This window comes from Diaphorina citri, unplaced genomic scaffold (assembly GCF_000475195.1).
Source record: "Diaphorina citri unplaced genomic scaffold, Diaci psyllid genome assembly version 1.1 scaffold102, whole genome shotgun sequence".
In the NCBI taxonomy this organism is placed as follows: domain Eukaryota; kingdom Metazoa; phylum Arthropoda; class Insecta; order Hemiptera; family Psyllidae; genus Diaphorina; species Diaphorina citri.
Window position 1 is genome coordinate 257,010 of NW_007377539.1, and position 22,580 is coordinate 279,589.

The following is a 22,580-nucleotide window of genomic DNA, read 5'->3' on the forward strand; positions in this document are numbered from 1 at the left end:
CCTTTTTTTTAATTTTTTTTTTTTTTTTTTTTTTTTTTTTTTTTTTTTAATCTTACGGCTTCATCTTTGTGCTTCCTTCATCTTGAATTTCTCGTTCTGCGGGCACCTTAAAGAAAGTAAAAATAACAAATTTACCTTCGCGCTGCTCAGTCACATTAGTCTCATTGTCCAACTCGCTATCACTACTACTCAGTGTTAGCATCTGAATTTCACTCGACAACAGATCATTGATCCTGTTAGTCGCTCCTGACGACACGTCCGGTTTTCCCTTGCTCGCATCAAACCAGGATTTGGATGGGTTGCCGCCCGCCTCGACCGACTGGGTGTTCGCTTTGGCGGCCGAAGCTTTTTCTGAAAAATAAAAGAGATTAGAGAATAGAGGCACCCTGTTTATACTGCCAGAATGAGACTGAAAAGTCCCTTGACTCCCGCAGTCTAAACAACAATAAAACAATAAAAAATAATTGAATTGAATTGAATTGAACAAGGTCTTATGTATTTATGTACAATATTTTTAAAATAAAACTACAAAATAGATATAAACCTTAAAGATCGGACAAATATGACAAAATCGATGGTGAGGAAAAAAAAAAAAAAAATCAGACACCTAGTTAGATAATAAATGCATTTTTTTTTTTTTTTTTTTTTTTTTTTTTTTTTTTGGTTTGTATGAAGAAACTGAAAAGTTAAAGATTTTTTTTTCCCTTTTTTTTTTTTGATAGGTTTGATAGAGGAAACTGTAACTGCTAAGGTTTTATCTTACCGAAAGCGAAAAGAAAAGGTAGACAGGATAGGAGAAAGCCAGTCGTTGAGAACAAACCTTATTGGCTTGGGATAAAGTCCGGGAATCGAACCCGCGACCTAGCGCTTACCAGGTAGACGCACTACCCTCCAAACTAACAAGGCTGAGAAAGGAGCCATAATGGAGGAGTTGCAATTGGGAAAATATTATTAATAAAAGGTCAATTCCTACGTAAAAAGTTGTGAAAAATCCAAATCTGAGGTCAACTACCTCTGTGCGGGCCGAGACATCCAACTCTTTCAGAACCTCCCGCGTGTGTTCAAACGAGCCGAACCTGTAGGGGAAAAACAGGAAATAATGATAAGTCACCGAATAAAAGCCTAAAATTGGAGGAGTTGCAATTGGGAAAATATTATAAGTCGATTCCTACTTAAAAAGTTGTGAAAAATCCAAATCTGAGGTCAAAACTCCGAAAAAGTAACTTTAAAAGGTCGAAAATTCAATTTTAATTGCCGTTCTAATGAAAAAGTTCAAAGAGTTGTGACGTCAGATTTCACGTCAAAATGCGCAGAAACGCTTGCGCACAAACCAAAAAAGTAACTTTAGAAGGTCGAAAATTCAATTTTTAATTGCCGTTCTAATGAAAAAGTTCAAAGAGTTGTGACGTCAGATTTCACGTAACCGAACTTATTAATAATGGAGGAGTTGCAATTGGGAAAATATTATAAATAAAAGGTCGATTCCTACGTAAAAAGTTGTGAAAAAACCAAATCTGAGATCAAAACTCCGAAAAAGCAACTTTCAAAGATCGAAAATTCAATTTTCAATTGCCGTTCTAATGAAAAAGTTCAAAGAGTGACGTCAGATTTCACGTCAAAATGCGCAGAAACGCTTGCGCACAAACAAACGAAGCGGGAGTCATTAATTACGATGTCATCGCCTACGGGAGCGTATGCTGTGACGTCAAACTTCACGATTTACCGGTATTTTTTAAATCGATATATCTCGGTATCTAGAAGTCGTAGAAGAAAAAGAAAAAATCCGTTGTCATCGCCTACGGGAGCGTATGCCGTGACGTCAAACTTCACGATTTACCGGTATTTTTTAAATCGATATATCTCGGTATCTAGAAGTCGCAGAAGAAAAAGAAAAAATCCGTTGGCCCTCATTTTTCCTGCTCTATGACTTTGAAATATCACCCAAGTAAGCGCAACTGATCTATTATAAATATTATAATAAAAACAAGTTCCTATTACTTTCTTCTTCGCCTTTTCCCATGTACAGACGGGGTCGGTGTTTTTTGACAGCCTCTCAATCAGCCTTGGGGTGACCTTTTCCGATGTACAGACGGGGTCGGTGTTTTTTGACAGCCTCTCAATTAGCCTTGGGGTGACCGCTTTTGGGCTGACGGTTGGTTCAGGCATCGAAAAATTTACGAGTGGATTTGTTTCGAACCTTTGCTATTTTCTTAGCAAGGGAAATTCCAGGCTGGTACCCTTTTTAAAGTTCCCCGGCCATACTAAGTTAAACTACTGATTCTCAGCCAAAAGTTAAATTTTTAATGAGAGCTAACATCTTAAATGGTTGGTTCTTCCTTCTTCAATTTTTGTCTCCCTTGAAGTAAATATGTACCTATAATGTCGAGTACGCTACTTTGGTACATTCTTTCTTACCTATCCAGTAAGCTGTTTCCCATGTACAGACGGGGTCGGTGTTTTTTGACAGCCTCTCAATCAGCCTTGGGGTGACCGCTTTTGGGCTGACGGTTGGTTCAGGCATCGAAAAATTTACGAGTGGATGTCTTTCGAACCTTTGCTATTTTCTTAGCAAGGGAAATTCCCGGCTGGTATCCTTTTTAAAGTTCCCCGGCCATACTAAGTTAAACTACTGATTCCTAGCCAAAAGTTAAATTTTTAATGAGAGTTTATGAGAGCTAACATCTTAAATGGTTGGTTCTTCCTCAATTTTTGTCTCCCTTGAAGTAAATATGTACCTATAATGTCGAGTACGCTACTTTGGTACATTCTTTCTTACCTATCCAGTAAGCTAATGCAGTATTTCTTCACCTCCACATCTCGCGTCCGCTGCCGCAGAATTTCTGAATGGATGAGTTGAGAATAAACAATGAAAGGGTGTGGACTCGGGTCACAAAATATAATTAGGAAATTAACTTAGTAGTTAAAAATAATCATAAAAAGTTGAAAAGAAACATGCCAGACTATTTAGCTTGGAGGGTAGCGTGCCTGCCTCGTAAACCCTAGGCCGCGAGTTCGATTCCCACCCGGAGCAAAATTCATGGTAAACAGATAAGTTTTTAAAGTTTGGCTGGCTTTCTCCTATCCTGTACTCCTTCACTCTTCAATTACGGGACGATAAAACACCTTAGCAGTTACAGTTCCGTCTATCAAATGTCTTCAAAAATAATAATGATAATAAATTTAGGTAGTAAACAAAAATACCTCGTTGGAAAAATAGTGAAAACAATACAACAGACCTTACTCAAAGAACCGGAATATGCACCTAAGTACGGCTGTGTAGTTACATATGTAGATTGTAGATATTTTGTTAGGTGTTTTTGTCAAATAAAGGATACGAATAACTTGTCGATCGTCAGGACGACTTTGGATTGCATGGATAATAGGAAAGCTGAACTTGCCCTCAGTGAGATCTTCGCAGAAGCTTTTGTTTTCCGAGTACTGAAAAACCAAAACAAGAAATTAGCAGGAACTAGTTTTTTTATTATTAATATTTTTTTATTATAGTGTGTCATTGTTGTTGTTTATAGCGGCTTTAGCTATAGCCGAAAGGTGATGACAAAATAGAGAAAATATCTTTTCTATGAGCCATACACCAGGGTGATGGTCTCTAGCCATATTTAACTAGTGGTTCAGTCTGTAGAACTCACTTCTGGCCGATCTTATCACTGAGAGTTACCACAGGTCACAGTGTCAAGGGTTTTCTTTGATGTCACCCATTTGATACACAGGCCAGCCTAGTTAGCTTGGGTGGTAGGTCGTCTGCCTTGTAAGCGCTAGGGCACGGGGTCGATTCCCGCCTGGGGCGGATTTTATTCTGAACGGATAATGTTCGTTCTTGGAACGGCTGGGTTTCTCCTATCCTGTCTTTCTGCTCTCTTCGATTTCGAGACGATAAGACCTTAGCAGTTACAGTTTCCTCTATCAAACCTCTTAAAAAAAAAAAACATGCTGTCTTGCCGTCTCATTAAGGATCCACGACACCTTGTTTAGCAAAATTTCATAAAAGTATGCTTGAGAAACTCACCTAAGAAAACTTAAATGTAGCCTGAAAAACTCACCTCTTTGGAGCACAGATTGCAATAATCATCCCGGACTTGAAAGTAGAGGCCTAGTATACCGGCCAACGTGGTGAAATCTGACTTGGTGTCACTGAACAACTGCATTAGACGAATGGCCATCATGAACAGACCGCCCGTTTCTGAAAGAAAAATGAGCCATTTAGTCAAAGGATCGACATTCGACGCGAATGACCTGTTGCTGTAGAAAAATAAATTATGCGCTTTAATATTCCTAGATTTTGGTCTATCGTTTCTTGGGATGGGCACCTGTTGTTAATTTTTCCGCGAACGACCTAATGATCGTAGTGTTAAAGCGCCTCCAAAGGGGAGGGGGAAAGGAATAGACTGCCCAGCCTAGTTAGCTTAGTTGGTAGTGCGTCTGCCTTGTAAGCGCTAGGCCGTGGGTTCGTCTTCCTTCTCTCTTCGATTTCGGGACGATAAGACCATAGCAGTTACGTTCCCTCTGTCAAACCTCTTTTAATAATAATAATAATATTCCTAGATTTTGGTCTATCGTTTCTTGGGATGGGGCACCTGTTGTTAATTTTTCCGCGAACGACCTAATGATCGTAGTGTTAAAGCGCCTCCAAAGGGGAGGGGGAAAGGAATAGACTGCTGAAGTGCGGACGTAAAATGAGCCAAAAATATTTCTTGACTGGCTAATTTTAATTAGGGCCCTTAAGGGTAAGGTTAGCCAAGTGGTAACGCGTTCCCACTCAGACTGCGTGAGATTAATATGAGGCGGGCAGCTTGGTAAAAAAAAACCCGGTCACTAAAGACTGTTCCGAGAACGAACCTTGTCTATTTAATTTAGGATAAAGTTCACCAAGGGCGGGAATCGAACCCGCGACTCTTAGTCAAAAGATCGACATTCGACGCGAACGACCTGTTGCTGTAGAAAAATAAATTATGCGCTTTAATATTCCTAGATTTTGGTCTATCGTTTCTTGGGATGGGCACCTGTTAATTTTTCCGCGAACGACCTAATGATCGTAGTGTTAAAGCGCCTCCAAAGGGGAGGGGGAAAGGAATAGACTGCTGAAGTGCGGACGTAAAATGGGCCCAACAATATTTCTTGATTGGCTAATTTTAATTAGGGCCCTTAAGGGTAAGGTTAGCCAAGTGGCCAACAATATTTCTTGATTGGCTAATTTTAATTAGGGCCCTTAAGGGTAAGGTTAGCCAAGTGGTAACGCTGCCCCACTCAGACTGGGTGAGATTAATATGAAGAGGCGGGAAGCTTGGTAAAAAAACCCCGGTCACTAAAGACTGTTCCGAGAACGAACCTTGTCTGTTTAATTTAGGATAATGTTCACCAAGGGCGGGAATCGAACCCGCGACTTAGCGCTTACAAGGCAGACACTCCAAGCTAACGAGGCCATGGGCTAACCACATCGACAATATCCATGCACAAATTTTACTTTCTATTACAGTAAACATTCTGTTTAGGGTAAATTTCACCACTGGTGGGAATCGATCCCGCGACCTAGCGTTTACAAGGCAGACGCGCTACGTTCCAAGCTAAGTATGGACCAATGGCATCAACAATAACCGAATAACCATGCGCGAATTTTTCCTCCATTCCCTCGTTTTGTATTTTTACTATTTTCACTTCTTGTTCCTGTTTTAGACTTAACTCTCATTGTTGTAAAGTTTGCCCTGGACAGGAATCGAACCCGGGACCTAGCGCTTACAAGGCAGACGCGCTACCAGGCTAACAAGGCTGTGGAGTACGGGGTCCATACTATGGACTAATGGCATTGATAATACCCATGCGCGAATTTTTCCTTCGTTCTCCCGTTTTGCATTTCACCATTTTCCATTTCTTGTTCCTGTTTTAGACTTTCTCAAACGCGTTCCCACTCAGACTGCGTGAGATTAATATGAGGCGGGCAGCTTGGTAAAAAAAACCCCGGTCACTAAAGACTGTTCCGAGAACGAACCTTGTCTATTTAATTTAGGATAAAGTTCACCAAGGGCGGGAATCGAACCCGCGACTTAGCGCTTACAAGGCAGACACTCCAAGCTAACGAGGCCATGGGCTAACGACATCGACAATATCCATGCACAAATTTTACTTTCCATTACAGTAAATATTCTGTTTAGGATAAATTTCACCACTGGTGGGAATCGAACCCGCGACCTAGCGTTTACAAGGCAGACGCGCTACGTTCCAAGCTAACCAGGCTATGGAGTATGGAGTAATGGCATCAACAATAACCGAATAACCATGCGCGAATTTTTCCTCCATTCCCTCGTTTTGTATTTTATTATTTTCACTTCTTGTTCCGGTTTTAGACTTAACTCTCATTGTTGTAAAGTTTGCCCTGGACAGGAATCGAACCCGGGACCTAGCGCTGGGAAAGCAACTTTTTTTTCCAAGAGGTTTGATAGAAGGAACTGTAACTGCTAACGTCTTATCGTCCCGTAATAGAAGAGAGAAGGAAGACAGGATAGGAGGAAGCCAACCGTTCTGTGAACGAACATTATCCGTTCAGGATAAAATCCGCCCCGGGCAGGAATCGAACCCGCGGCCTAGCACTTACAAGACAGAACTGTGGAGTATGGGGTCCATACTATGGACTAATGGCATCGATAATACCCATGCGCGAATTTTTCCTTCGTTCTCCCGTTTTGCATTTCACCATTTTCCATTTCTTGTTCCTGTTTTAGACTTTCTCATTTGGCGTTCGACTCGTGAATATCCGAGTTTCCGAGTTGAATCTCGACTGGCGTGAGTTTCACATCTCTGGAAGTGCCTGGAGTTACGTGTTCCTCAAATTGTTAATTTCTCATCTCATCCCGGTTTGTCAATTTCTTATTTCATCCCGGTTTGAATTTTTTGCATTCCTGTTTTAGACTATCTCATTTGGCGTTCGACTCGTGAATATCCGAGTTTCCGAGTTGAATCTCGACTGGCGTGAGTTTCACATCTCTGAAAGTTCCTGGAGTTACGTGTTCCTCAAATTGTTAATTTCTCATCTCATCCCGGTTTGTCAATTTCTTATTTCATCCCGGTTTGAATTTTTTGCAATGACAAAAATGTGTTCTATTATTTCTTTATCTTAATATTTTTTTTTCTTATCATTACTATTTTTATTTTATTATTTTTTTAAAGAAAAAGTAAACAATTTTTTCCTCTCTTTTTTGTAAACAAGGTCTCGTGTTGTGTTTGAACTTTGAAGCGTACCTATTCATTCTCCAGACACCTCTGAATCATTCTCCAATCATATAAGACCTTATTTTCTATCCGAGACTCAATTTGGATCACTGGATTAACACCAGGTCAGTACTCTAGGTTGTGACCAATCTAGATGTGCCATGAGATTAAGTAATGACCAATTTTCCGTGGCGAAGCACGGCCAACATGCTAGTAAAGTGAGTACATATTAGCGATCTGTATTGAACTTCCGCAAAATTGGAATTAGCCAGCCTAGTTAGCTTAGTTGGTGGTGCGTCTGCCTTGTAAGCGCTAGGCCGCGGGTTCGATCCCCGCCCGGGGCGGATTTTATCCTGATGGGATAATGTTCGTTCTTTTTTGTTTTATTATTTTTTTAAAGAAAAAAGTAAACAATTTTTTCCTCTCTTTTTTGTAAACAAGGGTCTCGTGTTGTGTTTGAACTTTGAAGCGTATTCATTCTCCAAACACCTCTAAATCATTCTCCAATCATATAAGACCTTATTTTCTATCCGAGACTCAAATTGGATCACTGGATTAACGCCAGGTCAGTACTTTAGGTTGTGGCCAATCTAGATGTGCCATGAGATTAAGTAATGACCAATTTTCCGTGGCGAAGCACGGCCAACATGCTAGTGAAATGAGTACATATTAGCGATCTGTATTGAACTTCCACAAAATTGGAATTTGGACCCCACAATCCATTCGGTCTAAATCTAAAGCGTGTCTGTATGAGTAATCTGTGTACTGTAGTACACTCATACACTGTATGTACTCAAGGTGTAGGCACTAGGTACTACTCCACTAGAGTGTACAAGTATACAATGTAGGTACATGTACTAATGTAAACTCGTTTTATTACTTCCTATTAACTCTCAAATTGGGCGGCTGCGACTGTAACAAGACGTTAGGCCAGCCACTCACTATCACGTAGACCTGACAGGTACACCCACCTAATCTAGCAGCAGTAGAAGAGGAGGTGGAGGAGGAGGAGGAGAGGAAAAGAAGAGGAGAAAGAAGTAGCTTATCCAAGCACCTCCAGTTTACTTGGGACTGTCTGGCGTATCCCAGGTTAGTAACTCGTCCAGTATAGCTTCTAATAGGGGGTTGCCACCTAATCTACCAGCAGAAGAGAAGGAGGTGGAGGAGAAGTAGGAGGAAGAGATGAAAGAGACCAAGCACCTCCACTTTACTTGGGACTGTCTGGCGTATCCCAGGTAAGTAACTCGTCCAGTATAGCTTCTAATAGGGGGTTGCCACCTAATCTACCAGCAGAAGAGGAGGTGGAGGAGAAGAAGGAGGAAAAGATGAAAGAGACCAAGCACCTCCACTTCACTTGGGACTGTCTGGCGTATCCCAGGTTAGTAACTCGTCCAGTATAGCTTCTAATAGGGGGTTGCCACCTAATCTACCAGCAGAAGATACTTAATCTAGCAGCAGTAGAAGAGGAGGTGGAGGAGGAGGAGAGGAAAAGAAGAGAAGGAAGAAGTAGCTTATCCAAGCACCTCCAGTTTACTTGGGACTGTCTGGCATATCCCAGGTAAGTAACTCGTCCAGTATAGCTTCTAATAGGGAGTTGCCACCTAATCTACCAGCAGAAGAGAAGGAGGTGGAGGAGAAGATGAAAGAGACCAAGCACCTCCACTTCACTTGGTACTGTCTGGCATATCCCAGGTAAGTAACTCGTCCAGTATAGCTTCTAATAGGGAGTTGCCACCTAATCTACCAGCAGAAGAGAAGGAGGTGGAGGAAAAGATGAAAGAGACCAAGCACCTCCACTTTACTTGGGACTGTCTGGCGTATCCCAGGTTAGTAACTCGTCCAGTATAGCTACTAATAGGGGGTTGCCACCTAATCTACCAGCAGAAGAGAAGGAGGTGGAGAAGTAGGAGGAAGAGATGAAAGAGACCAAGCACCTCCACTTCACTTGGGACTGTCTGGCGTATCCCAGGTAAGTAACTCGTCCAGTATAGCTTCTAATAGGGGGTTGCCACCTAATCTGGCAGCAGAAGAATAAATAAATAAAATTTGGACCCCACAATCCATTCGGTCTAAATCTAAAGCGTGTCTGTATGAGTAATCTGTGCACTGTAGTACAATGTATGTACATTGTATTCAAGGTGTAGTAGGCACTAGGTACTACTCTACTAGAGTGTACAAGTATACAATGTAGGTACATGTACTAATGTAAACTCGTTTTATTAACTCTCAAATTGGGCGGCTGCGACTGTAATAAGACGTTAGGCCAGCCACTCACTATCACGTAGACCTGACAGGTACACCTGATTAGGTCCGCCTGTCAGGTCTACCTGACACCTGATGAGCACACACACTATCAGGGAGACCTGACAGGCGGATCAGGTGTACCTGTCAGGTCTACTTGATAGTGAGTGGCTGGCCTTAGGTTGGAAGTTTGATCGGATGGGTGTGAGGCAACCCAGCCTATGTAGTTAGTTTGAAGGGTAGTTAAAGTGCAGAAGTTACAGTTTCCTCTATAAAAGCTTTTAAAAGAAACAAACACTGAGGGAACAGCAACATGCAGCATGGTTCAAAGATTTTGCAGTGTTGCATTACATTACATCGACATGGTCTGGGAGTAGGTAGGAAGGTACAAGGTAGGTATGTATGCTAGTCATGCTACATGTTGCCTTGAAGCATGCTTCGCCAGCGTAATTAGTGAATTAAGGCAGCATTATTAGTTTTATTATTATTAGGACCGGTCTATCAATCGCATTTAACCGGCTGATTCTTCTTCCTCTTCTCCTTCTTCTTCTTCTACTCTACCTTATCCCAATTCTATTCAGGGTCGGCGTTTCTATCTCGTATTCTACTTCTCCATTTCCGTCTATCCAATGCTTCCTTTTTTCTCCATCCTTTCTCTCTAAGGTCCTCCCTCCACTTAATCTCTCCATCTCATTTTCGGCCTGCCCCTTCTCCTTTTATTTAACCGACTGATTAAGCTCCGATTAGTGTTAATCAGCTAATTATCAAAATGTCGTGTTTATCAACAATAAATAATCAACGGTTAAGGCTGATCAGGGTTGTAAATTTATAATAAAGTGCGTCAACATTTATTACTTTCTATTAGTACATTAGTGATCAACTGATCAATGTAAAAGCGTCAACATTTACTGTATTAGTGATCACTGATCAGTACAGTAATCAAGTGATACTCTGATGTAAACTTGTTTCGTTATGTCAAATCCAGCGGCTGCAACAAAGCTTGCAATTGTAAAGTAGGCCTTTGTTATCACTGTGTGCTGTCCTTCAGTTATTTTCAATCAAATGATAAAGGTTTATTAAGGCCAGCCCACTCACTATCAGGTAGACCTGACAGGTACCCCTGACAACTGATGAGTACACACACTATCAGGTAGACCTGACAGGTACGGCTGAAAAAGTCTGTCTGTCAGGTCTATTATTAGTACATGAGTGATCAACTGATCAATGTAAAAGCGTCAACATTTACTGTATTAGTGATCACTGATCAGTACAGTAATCAAGTGATGTAAACTTGTTTCGTTATGTCAAATCCAGCGGCTGCAACAAAGCTTGCAATTGTAAAGTAGGCCTTTGTTATCACTGTGTGCTGTCCTTCAGTTATTTTCAATCAAATGATAAAGGTTTATTAAGGCCAGCCACTCACTGTCAGGTAGACCTGACAGGTACCCCTGACAACTGATGAGTACACACACTATCACGTAGACCTGACAGGTACGGCTGAAAAAGTCTGTCTGTCAGGTCTACCTGATGAGGACAGAGGACACACACTATCAGGTAGAACTGACTCTATCAGGTAGACCTGACACCTGATAGTGAGTGGCTAGCCTTAGAAACATTCGTGCCGGTCGGGCGTCGAAAACAGAAACCAGTCTACCCAATTTGGTTTCTTAGAAGTTTTCATAGCTTTTGTTTTATCATGAAGCTATTTGTCATTTCAAAAGGCGATGGGGTGGGTGCTCCTTCTTGTTCTTGATGATTAAGGTGTGACGCCGGAATTTGTTGCCACGACAACGCTATCGGCGTCATGTTTTCATTTCCACAGCAAAGTAAATTGCTTTTTCATTCATTACGTGTCGTGCGAGTGGTAACCCGCTGTCTTCTTCTTCATCCTCTTCTTCTACTTCGTCTTCTTCGCCTTTTCCCGTGTTCAGACAGAGTTGGCGTTTTTCGTCAGCCTCTCAGCCTCTCAATCACCCATCCGGATACCAAATGAGCGCAACGTTGCTCAAATTCACATCAGCGATTCTGGAACTGGTGCATTCAACAATTCAACGTGCCATCACCGCTGAAATGATTTGCTTATTATAAAATTATTTTTCAATTTCTAGCTTTTTTTTTTTTGTTTTGGCCGGCGACAGCGAATACGCTTTTTAGAAATATTTACCCATTGATATACTTGAATACTTGAAATAATGAAAAAAGGTGCTTGGGTCAGACTTATTCCAAAAATGGTGTAGTGCTTGGGTCAGACTTTGGTGCGAAAAAATTCCAAGAATACCTTTCAAGTGACCATAGGTAATAAAAGACCATAATAGAAACAAAAGGCATTCAATATATCGTTCCGAATAAAATGTATTTTCGGCGTTTCCATTTGTGAATCCAAAAAGTCCAACCCTTGATTCTATGAATGGAATATTTAGGTAGGGCCTAACAATAGGGTGGCTAGGAAAAAACGCAAGGGGTCTCTAGAACTGTCAAACTCCGAAGTTGTGAGTACTATTTTTACTTTATGGGGTCACTGCGCTCGCCTTGCATGCGGGAGACCCGGGTTCGATTCCCGACGGGTTCAAAAAAATGTGTATCACACAAATGATTAATTCCGTGACTGGCTGTTGCGGGGCCCTCTCAGTATTGTGAGGAAAATGAGGAATATAAATGCGTTTAACGACCGGTGCCAGCATGGTAGGTAAACACTGGTTGACGAAACTCAAAATGTTGGTCGAGAGCGGAACTTTTCTCTCCCGCAGTCTCTGCACTCTGTGTATTTCTTATGGAGATTTTAGCATCAAAAATTGATATATCAGGATCGATTTAGATTTTCGCAAAATCCTTTCTTTTTGCACACCTAGACCATAAAAGGAATATTCCTACCAAATTTCAGCTTTCTAGGTCTTGTGATTCTCGAGATAGAGCGATCAGTGTGTGAACTGTGAATGGATCTTGTTCTTATAATATAAGATTTGGAAAATACTACATTGCTGCAGTGAGCACCAAAGTTGTGACATATTAACACAAGGAAATTGCATTTATTTATTTTAGCCATTTGAAACTACACCACTGAGACTGACTTCCAATAATTTATGACCACTTTGTGATGGATAGTCTTGTTCAATCATGGGGTCTAGGTTGGGCAGACTAATGAATGGCGAAGTTATGTAGTTTAGTCACATGGTCGGACAATGCAATTCCAGACAGGGGGCGGCTCAGAAGTAGAGAAGATTCGTATAAGCTTAACCCGACTTTTAGGGCCATTTGGGACAATGCAATTCCAGACAGGGGGCGGCTCAGAAGTAGAGAAGATTCGTATAAGCTTAACCCGACTTTTAGGTTAGGCCTATTTGTCCCTAACACCTAAGCTTCAGAGTGGACTTTTTGTGTATGGAGCAAAGTTACAAACTTTGTTATCACTGTGTGCTGTCCTTCAGTTATTTTCAATCAAATGATAAAGGTTTATTAAGGCCAGCCACTCACTATCAGGTAGAACTGACAGGTACCCCTGACAACTGATGAGTACACACACTATCAGGTAGACCTGACAGGTACGGCTGAAAAAGTCTGTCTGTCAGGTCTACCTGATGAGGACACTCACTATCAGGTAGACCTGACACCTGATCAGGTCTACCTGATAGTGAGTGGCTGGCCTAAGAAACATTCGGGCCGGTCGGGCGTCGAAAACAGAAACCAGTCTACCCAATTTGATTTCTCAGAGGTTTTCATAGCTTTTGTTTTAACATGAGAAAGCTATTTGTCATTGCAAAAGGCGATGTCTGGGTTCTGCTCTCCTTGTTCTTGATGATTAAGGTGTGACGCCGGAATTTGTTGCCATGACAACGCTATCGGCGTCATGTTTTCATTTCCACAGCAAAGTAAATTGCTTTTTCACTCATTACGTGTCGTACAACGAGTGGTATACCGCTGTTTCCTTCTTCTTCCTTCTTCTTCCTCTTCTTCTTCTTCGCCTTTTCCCATGTTCAGACAGGGTCGGCGTTTTTCGTCAGCCTCTCAATCACAGCCCTAGGGTGGATTCGCTTATTGATACTTCAAATAATGAAAAAAGGGTGTAATGCTTGGGTCAGATATTAGGTTCGTAAAAATTCCAAGAATATTTTTCAAGTGACCATAGGTAAGTAATAAAAGACCAGAGTAGAAACAAAACCATTTTATTGTGCATTTAAATGAAGAAGGGATTTTTTTTACAATACATAAATGAATACCTAGTGATTTTTATTTATATTATTAGACCATTAGATCAAACTTTATTTACAAAATAAATATATACAAATGGTAGATAACGAAATTTATAGGTACAAAATAAAGTTTGATCAAGGGTGGGGTTAATGCCTATGGGGTTTTCATTTTGTGTGAAATTTAGGACCGATTTTACGCGATTCCCTTGGTTACTTTTAACTTTCGAAAACACTCTCAAAAATGATCCCTTACCACCCTTACGGAACCGTGATCCAACCGGGCAATTTTCCATGTGTGTGGAACATTTTTGTCGACTTTTATCCGTTCAAGGCCGGCCACTCAAGTTCTGACTATTCGACAGCTCTAGGGTCTGTCAGTTCACCGGAACTTGGGAGGCGGAAAAAGTTTCCGATTTCTAGGTCTTTCAGACGGTCTGAAGAGTACAGGTGGAAGCTTTTTTCGGCACACACATTCCAGCAGTCTGACAAGAGACCGTCTGAGCGTGAGTGGCCGGAATAACATAACCAGACCAACACTAATGCCAAACACACAAGAAGCGAGACATAAGACCAAAACTAATGCCAAACACACAAGAAGCGAGACATAAGACCAAAACTAATGCATCTATGAATGGAATATTTAGGTAGGGCCTAATAATAGGGTGGCTAGGAAAAAACGCAAGGGGTCTCTAGAACTGTCAAACTCCGAAGTTGTGAGTACTATTTTTACTTTATGGCAGGGGTTCTCAACCTTTTAGTAAACACGTACCACTTGAAATTTTCAGAGATTTTGACGTACCACCTTATATTTATATATGGCTAGGGTCACTGCGCTCGCCTTGCATGCGGGAGACTCGGGTTCGATTCTCGGCGGGGTCAAAAATTTGTATCATACAAATGATTAATTCCGTGACTGGCTGTTGCGGGGCCCTCTCAATATTGTGAGGAAAATGAGTAATATAAATGCGCTTAGCGACCGGTGCCAGCATGGTAGGTAAACACTGGTTGTTATTGAGATATTTGGAAAATTCTACATTGCTGCAGTGAGCACCAAAGTTGTGACATATAATAACACAAGGAAATTGCATTTATTTTAGCCAGGAGTTCAGGTGAACTGAGTTCATAAGACTGTTTAAGGAACATAAGGAACAAATAGAAGTTTTTAGGCCAAAGCGGTGGAGATGATTTATTCATTTATTTTAGCCATTTGGAACTACACCACTGAGACTGAATTCCAATAATTTATGACCACTTGGTGTGATGGATAGTCTTGTTCAATCATGGGGTCTAGGTTGGGCAGACTAATGAATGGCGAAGTTATGTAGTTTAGTCACATGGTCGGACAATGCAATTCCAGACAGGGGGCGGCTCAGAAGTAGAGAAGATTCGTATAAGCTTAACCCGACTTTTAGGGCTATTTGGGACAATGCAATTCCAGACAGGGGGCGGCTCAGAAGTAGAGAAGATTCGTATAAGCTTAACCCGACTTTTAGGGCTATTTGGGACAATGCAATTCCAGACAGGGGGCGGCTCAGAAGTAGAGAAGATTCGTATAAGCTTAACCCGACTTTTAGGGCTATTTGTCCCTATCACCGAAGCTTCAGAGTGGACTTTTTGTGTATGGAGCAAAGTTACAAACTTTGTTATCACTGTGTGCTGTCCTTCAGTTATTTTCAATCAAATGATAAAGGTTTATTAAGGCCAGCCACTCACTATCAGGTAGAACTGACAGGTACGGCTGAAAAAGTCTGTCTGTCAGGTCTACCTGATGAGGACACTCACTATCAGGTAGACCTGACAGCTGATCAGGTCTCCCTGATAGTGAGTGGCTGGCCTAAGAAACATTCGGGCCGGTCGGCCGTCGAAAACAGAAACCAGTCTACCCAATTTGATTTCTCAGAGGTTTTCATAGCTTTTGTTTTATCATGAAGCTATTTGTCATTTTAAAAGGCGATGGGGTGGTTGCTCCTTCTTGTTCTTGATGATTAAGGTGTGACGCCGGAATTTGTTGCCATGACAACGCTATCGGCGTCATGTTTTCATTTCCACAGCAAAGTAAATTGCTTTTTCACTCATTACGCGTCGTACAACGAGTGGTATACCACTGGTTCCTTCTTCTTCCTTCGTCCGTCCTTCTCCTTCTTCTTTTTCTTCTTCTTCGCCTTTTCCCGTCGGCGTTTTTCGTCAGCCTCTCAATCACAGCCCTAGGGTGGCTGTTGAGCTGACATTTGGTTTCGGCATCAAAAATTTTACTAATGGATGCTCTTTGCACTCAACCTTTCTGTTTATTTAGCAAGGGAAAAATCGGGCTGGGATCGAACCCACACCACGTCCTCCTGTTTACCAGGCGAACGTCTTGACCACTACGCCATGGATTGGTTTTAAAATGATTCGCTTATTGATACTTCAAATAATGAAAAAAGGGTGTAATGTGTAATGCTTGGGTCAGATAGGTTCGTAAAAATTCCAAGAATATTTTTCAAGTGACCATAGGTAAGTAATAAAAGACCAGAATAGAAACAAAACCATTTTATTGTGCATTTAAATGAAGAAGGGATTTTTTTTACAATACATAAATGAATACCTAGTGATTTTTATTTATTTATTTATTTTGGATCCTCAGTTCTCACGAGCCGCATAATAGTAGTCGGTCTATTTATTACTATACCTTAAAAACCGAGGAGTGAAAACAAAGGCCAAGTTTAGTAGGTACCCCTTTCTAAACTAAAGGTTCGTCCTCACTAATGTGAACTTTAGCTTTGTTTTTTCAGAATTGTGCCGGGGACACAAGTTTCGGCACATCAGACGGTCTGACAGATCACCTGAGCGTGAGAGGCCGGCATTTGGCTCGAGAGTTTGCTCACGATATTTCTCGATCGTTTTGTCCGTTTGTAAAGCTGTGTCCACCTCCACACATAGTCGACGACTGAAACCGTACACTGCCTCGACAAAACCTCTTCGATTGACGGCGTCGACTCTGTGTGGACTGTGGACACAGCCTAATAAAACATGAAAAATAATTAAGTTTGTAATCAATAAAGAACTAGGTAGGTACATAAAAAATTTCCTCCCTAAAGTTTGGGCATGATTGGACTTTTGGACGCCCCGTGGTCCAATCATACTCAAATTTCCCAAAAGTCCTTTCTGTCGATCAATAGAGAACTAGGTTAGGTACATAAAGGGAATTTCCTCCCTAAAGTTTGGGCATGATTGGACTTTTGGACGCCCCGTGGTCCAATCATACTCAAATTTCCCAAAAGTCCTTTCTGTCCAAAAGAAACTCCGAGAATTTCCAGGTACTGCGTAGGTTTGTACTTGGCTCGACGCACCACCTTTAGAAGTTCGGATACCCAACCGACCTACACCTACCCACAGCTATAAATAGTTGATCAGTTCACGAGAGTAGGGTTTTGTCATATCGCAGCCTTCGTACTGACAACACGGTTCATTTTAGTGTACAAGTTTAGTTCATTTCAGTTTAGTGTACGCACTCTGTTGAAAATAATAAACAAACTAGAATATTCTCGTGACAAAAGTACTCTCTCTAATCAAACTGAAATAATATCTAAATAATTATTATTAATTAAAAAGTTTCAGGACTGTTTTTCCTAATTTTGTCGTACCTTCCTTCCCTCTGGACGTTTTCGTTTTGTTATTTTTACTTGTGATTTGTGCTATTTGTTAGTTCTAGCTGTAGGTAATATTCAAGGTAAGTTTTGTAACTCGGAAATTTTCACTTTGTGTGAAATTTAGGACCGATTTTACGCGATTCCCTTGGTTACTTTTAACTTTCGAAAACACTCTCAAAAATGAGCCCTTACCACCCTTTACGGAACCGTGATCCAACCGGGCAATTCTCCATGTGTGTGGAACATTTTTGTCGACTTTTATCCGAATTGAACTCACCGTTCAAGGCCGGCCACTCAAGTTCCGACAGCTCTAGGTCTGTCAGTTCACCGGAACTTGGGAGGCGGAAAAAGTTTCCGATTTCTAGGTATTTCAGACGGTTTGAAGAGTACAGGTGGAAGCTTTTTTCGGCACACACGTTCCAGCAGTCTGACGAGAGACCGTCTGAGCGTGAGTGGCCGGAATAAGATAACCAGACCAAAACTAATGCCAAACACACAAGAAGCGAGACATAGAGTGCGACATCCAATCAACACTGTAAAGTCACTGGCCGTTCTCAAATTAATCATCAATATTATTGCACCATGTTTCAGAAGTTTCTGACAGCCATGGCGCAGAAAATTATTAACGACATCAAACTGGACTTCAAGGATGTTATGCTTCGGCCGAAAAGAAGCACACTCAAATCTCGCTCTGAGGTAAGATCAATTGATCTAGATCTACATAGATCAGGGATTCTTAATCGGGGTGGACGGGATGTCGTGGGTTTATCAGACAAATACATCAGAGCTATACAGTAAGTTCTAAAAATAAAAATCTATTTAGGTCAGCAGTTCTGGGATCTCTTACACTTGGCACTTCTAAGAGCATGCCTCTCCTAGGATTTGTTATTTATAAAACCTTGAAACTCCATTTCGTGTTAACAACATAGGCAGCTAGGCAGGGTAGCGGTAGCGCTTCGATCTCTAAGTTCGCGAGCCTTCTGGCACCCTTGATTAGAAAAAGGTCATTTTTAGGAAGGTTTTCGATCAACTGGCCTTCGATCTTGGAAAGTTCTTTTCTCGCATTCGAGCTACCGGATTGGTAAAGCACCGGAAACTTGTTAGTTACCAATAAACTACCCAAGGTATTCAAAACCCTGTCATCTTCCCTATTTCAACCCCCCCCCCCACGACAAATCCCCAAACAAAATTATATTAATAAAAAGGTGCTCTATTAAACTGTTAGTAGAATGGAACAACTTGTTCTAAGCTGACAGTCTAAATAAAGCATTACTTATACTTATTTCAGGTGGATATCACACGAACGTTCACATTCCGCAACTCCGGCAAAACCTACCAGGGTGTCCCCATAATAGCCGCCAACATGGATACCGTCGGCACATTTGAGATGGCCAAACATTTAGCCAAGGTAAGTCATCGAACGAAGTGATGTGCTCATTTTCCAATTCACCAGTTCCCGATGGATTAAAACACGTTAGACGTCGTTATCTGGATGGGTTCTGTATTTCGCCACGACCATTCGGCAAAAATTAGAGCTGCTAACGGGACGTTAAGAGCTTTAAAACCGCCATTAAAGCTCAACATCTGGAGGGGTGAGACAATCGCGTGCTGCTCCTACTCGGGTTAGATAAGGTCATTGTGAAGAGGTGGATATGGGTGATTTGTCAGCAAGTGGGTTGTTTTCAAATGTGGGGAACTTGGCCATTAGGTCACTCTCCCATGTGGGGGGCTTCCTAAATACGGCCTAGTATTCTCCGAAAAATGGAAGAATGGAGCGACTGTAACAAGACGTTAGGCCAGCCACTCACTATCAGGTACACCTGATTAGGTTCGCCTGTCAGGTCTACCTGACACCTGATGAGCACACACACTATCAGGGAGACCTGACAGGCGGACCTGATCAGGTGTACCTGTCAGGTCTACCTGATAGTGAGTGGCTGGTCTTAGGTTGAAAGTTTGATCGGATGGGTGTGAGGCAACCCAGCCTATGTAGTTAGCTTGAAGGGTAGTGTAAAGTGTAGAAGTTACAGTTTCCTCTATAAAAGATTTTAAAAGAAATAAACACTGAGGGAACAGCAACATGCAGCATGGTTCAAAGATTTTGCAGTGTTGCATTACATTGACATGGTCTGGGAGTATGCTAGTCATGCAGTCATACTACATGTTGCCTTGAAGCATGCTTCGCCAGCGTAATTAGTGCATTAAGGCAGCATTATTAGTTTTATTATTATTAGGGCCGGTCTATCAATCGCATTTAACCGGCTGATTCTCCTTCTTCTTCTTCTTCTACTCTACCTTATCCCAATTCTATTCAGGGTCGGCGTTTCCATCTCGTAATCTACTTCTCCATATCCGTCTATCCAATGTTTCCTCTTTTCTCCATCCTTTCTCTCTAAGGTCCTCCCTCCACTTTATCTCTCCATCTCATTTTCGGCCTGCCCCTTCTCCTTTTATTTAACCGACTGATTAAGCTCCGATTAGTGTTAATCAGCTAATTATCAAAATGTCGTGTTTATCAACAATAAATAATCAACGGTTAAGGCTGATCAGGGTTGTAAATTTATAATAAAGTGCGTCAACATTTATTACTTTTTATTAGTACATGAGTGATCAACTGATCAATGTAAAAGCGTCAACATTTACTGTATTAGTGATCACTGATCAGTACAGTAATCAAGTGATACTCTGATGTAAACTTGTTTCGTTATGTCAAATCCAGCGGCTGCAACAAAGCTTGCAATTGTAAAGTAGGCCTTTGTTATCACTGTGTGCTGTCCTTCAGTTATTTTCAATCAAATGATAAAGGTTTATTAAGGCCAGCCACTCACTATCAGGTAGACCTGACAGGTATCCCTGACAACTGATGAGTACACACACTATCAGGTAGACCTGACAGGTACGGCTGAAAAAGTCTGTCTGTCAGGTCTACCTGATGAGGACAGAGGACACACACTATCAGGTAGAACTGACCTGACACCTGATAGTGAGTGGCTAGCCTAAGAAACATTCGGGCCGGTCGGACGTCGAAAATAGAAACCAGTCTACCCAATTTGGTTTCTCAGAGGTTTTCATAGCTTTTGTTTTATCATGAAGCTATTTGTCATTTCAAAAGGCGATGGGGTGGGTGCTCCTTCTTGTTCTTGATGATTAGGGTGTGACGCCGGAATTTGTTGCCACGACAACGCTATCGGCGTCATGTTTTCATTTCCACAGCAAAGTAAATTGCTTTTTCATTCATTACGTGTCGTGCGAGTGGTAACCCGCTGTCTTCTTCTTCATCCTCTTCTTCTACTTCGTCTTCTTCGCCTTTTCCCGTGTTCAGACAGAGTTGGCGTTTTTCGTCAGCCTCTCAGCTCTCAACCACCCATCCGGATACCAAATGAGCGCAACGTTGCTCAAATTCACATCAGGGATTCTGCAACTGGTGCATTCAACAATTCAACGTGCCATCACCACTGGAATGATTTGCTTATTATAAAATTATTTTTCAATTTCTAGCTTTTTTTTGTTTTGGCCGGCGACAGCGAATATACGCTTTTTAGAAATATTTACCCATTGATATACTTGAAATAATGAAAAAAGGTGCTTGGGTCAGACTTATTCCAAGAATGGTGTAGTGCTTGGGTCAGACTTTGGTGCGAAAAAATTCCAAGAATACCTTTCAAGTGACCATAGGTAATAAAAGACCATAATAGAAACAAAAGGCATTCAATATATCGTTCCGAATAAAATGTATTTTCGGCGTTTCCATTTGTGAATCCAAAAAGTCCAACCCTTGATTCTATGAATGGAATATTTAGGTAGGGCCTAACAATAGGGTGGCTAGGAAAAAACGCAAGGGGTCTCTAGAACTGTCAAACTCCGAAGTTGTGAGTACTATTTTTACTTTATGGCAGGGGTCAGCTCACAATCACCCATCCGGATACCAAATGAACGCAACGTTGCTCAAATTCACATCAGCGATTCTGGAACTGGTGCATTCAACAATTCAACGTACCATCACCGCTGAAATGATTTGCTTATTATAAAATTATTTTTCAATTTCTAGTTTTTTTTTGGCCGACGAAAGCGAATACGCTTTTTAGAAATATTTACCCATTGATATACTTGAAATAAAAAAAAGGTTCTTGGGTCAGACTTATTCCAAGAATGGTGTAGTGCTTGGGTCAGACTTTGTTGCACAAAAATTCCAAGAATATCTTTCAAGTGACCATAGGTAATAAAAGACCATAATAGAAACAAAAGGCATTCAATATATCGTTCCGAATAAAACGTATTTTCGGCGTTTCCATTTGTGAATCCAAATAGTCCAACCCTTGATTCTATGAATGTAATGAATGGAATATTTAGGTAGGACCTAATAATAGGGTGGCTAGGAAAAAACGCAAGGGGTCTCTAGAAATGTCAAACTCCGAAGTTGTGAGTACTATTTTTACTTTATGGGGTCACTGCGCTCGCCTTGCATGCGGGAGACGCGGGTTCGATTCCTGACGGGGTCAAAAAATTTGTATCATACAAATGATTAATTCCGTGACTGGCTGTTGCGGGGCCCTCTCAGTATTGTGAGGAAAATGAGTAGCTATGACATGTAACATGTAAATGCGCTTAGCGACCGGTGCCAGCATGGTAGGTAAACACTGGTTGTTATTGAGATATTTGGAAAATTCTACATTGCTGCAGTGAGCACCAAAGTTGTGACATAATAACATCACAAGGAAATTGCATTTATTTTAGCCAGGAGTTCAGGTGACCTGAGTTGACTGTTTAAGGCTTACATAAGGAACAAATAGGAGAAGTTTTTAGACCAAAGCGGTGGAGATGATTTATTTATTTATTTTAGCCATTTGGAACTACACCACTGAGACTGACTTCCAATAATTTATGACCACTTGTTGTGATGGATAGTTTTGTTCAATCATGGGGTCTAGGTTGGGCAGACTAATGAATGGCGAAGTTATGTAGTTTAGTCAGATGGTCGGACAATGCAATACCAGACAGGGGGCGGCTCAGAAGTAGAGAAGATTCGTATAAGCTTAACCCGACTTTTAGGGCTGTTTGGGACAATGCAATTCCAGACAGGGGGCGGCTCAGAAGTAGAGAAGATTCGTATAAGCTTAACCCGACTTTTAGGGCTATTTGGGACAATGCAATTCCAGACAGGGGGCGGCTCAGAAGTAGAGAAGATTCGTATAAGCTTAACCCGACTTTTAGGGCTATTTGTTTTCAGGGCCCCCAAAAAAAAATTCGAAATATGCCCTTAGAAGAGATGAAGACCTCGGCGGGGGCAGACCTAACGTAACAGAGG

At 41.4% G+C, this 22,580-nt stretch overlaps 2 protein-coding genes and 1 long non-coding RNA gene across 12 annotated transcripts in view; 1 reads left to right on the top strand and 2 right to left on the bottom strand.

Annotated features, from left to right (window-relative positions):
- Nucleotides 1–22,580, bottom strand: part of LOC103524522 (geranylgeranyl pyrophosphate synthase) — a 47,930-nt gene that overhangs the window by 1,937 nt on the left and 23,413 nt on the right. Inside the window, exons 5-7 of the mRNA XM_026819919.1 lie at nucleotides 4,059–4,198; nucleotides 3,336–3,438; nucleotides 2,777–2,840 (exon numbers count right to left, since the gene is read on the bottom strand). Coding sequence (XP_026675720.1) covers nucleotides 2,777–2,840; nucleotides 3,336–3,438; nucleotides 4,059–4,198 — 307 coding nt within the window. The remainder of the gene's footprint in view (nucleotides 1–2,776; nucleotides 2,841–3,335; nucleotides 3,439–4,058; nucleotides 4,199–22,580) is intronic.
- LOC103524521 (GMP reductase 2-like) overlaps nucleotides 6,733–22,580 on the top strand; it is a 42,570-nt gene continuing 26,722 nt past the window's right edge. The window contains exons 1-3 of one of the 10 annotated variants that reach the window (XM_026819918.1): nucleotides 6,733–6,863; nucleotides 17,867–17,971; nucleotides 18,564–18,683. In XM_026819918.1, coding sequence (XP_026675719.1) covers nucleotides 17,882–17,971; nucleotides 18,564–18,683 — 210 coding nt within the window. In that variant the 5' untranslated portion in view covers nucleotides 6,733–6,863; nucleotides 17,867–17,881. The other 9 variants (XM_008489543.3, XM_017449648.2, XM_008489542.3 and 6 more) reach the window with 9 other exon arrangements.
- On the bottom strand, nucleotides 8,209–9,243 carry LOC113465410. The gene is made up of 3 exons (XR_003390137.1): nucleotides 8,820–9,243; nucleotides 8,419–8,639; nucleotides 8,209–8,272 (listed from the first exon to the last, which is right to left on the bottom strand). It is a non-coding gene; the product is annotated as an uncharacterized LOC113465410 (long non-coding RNA).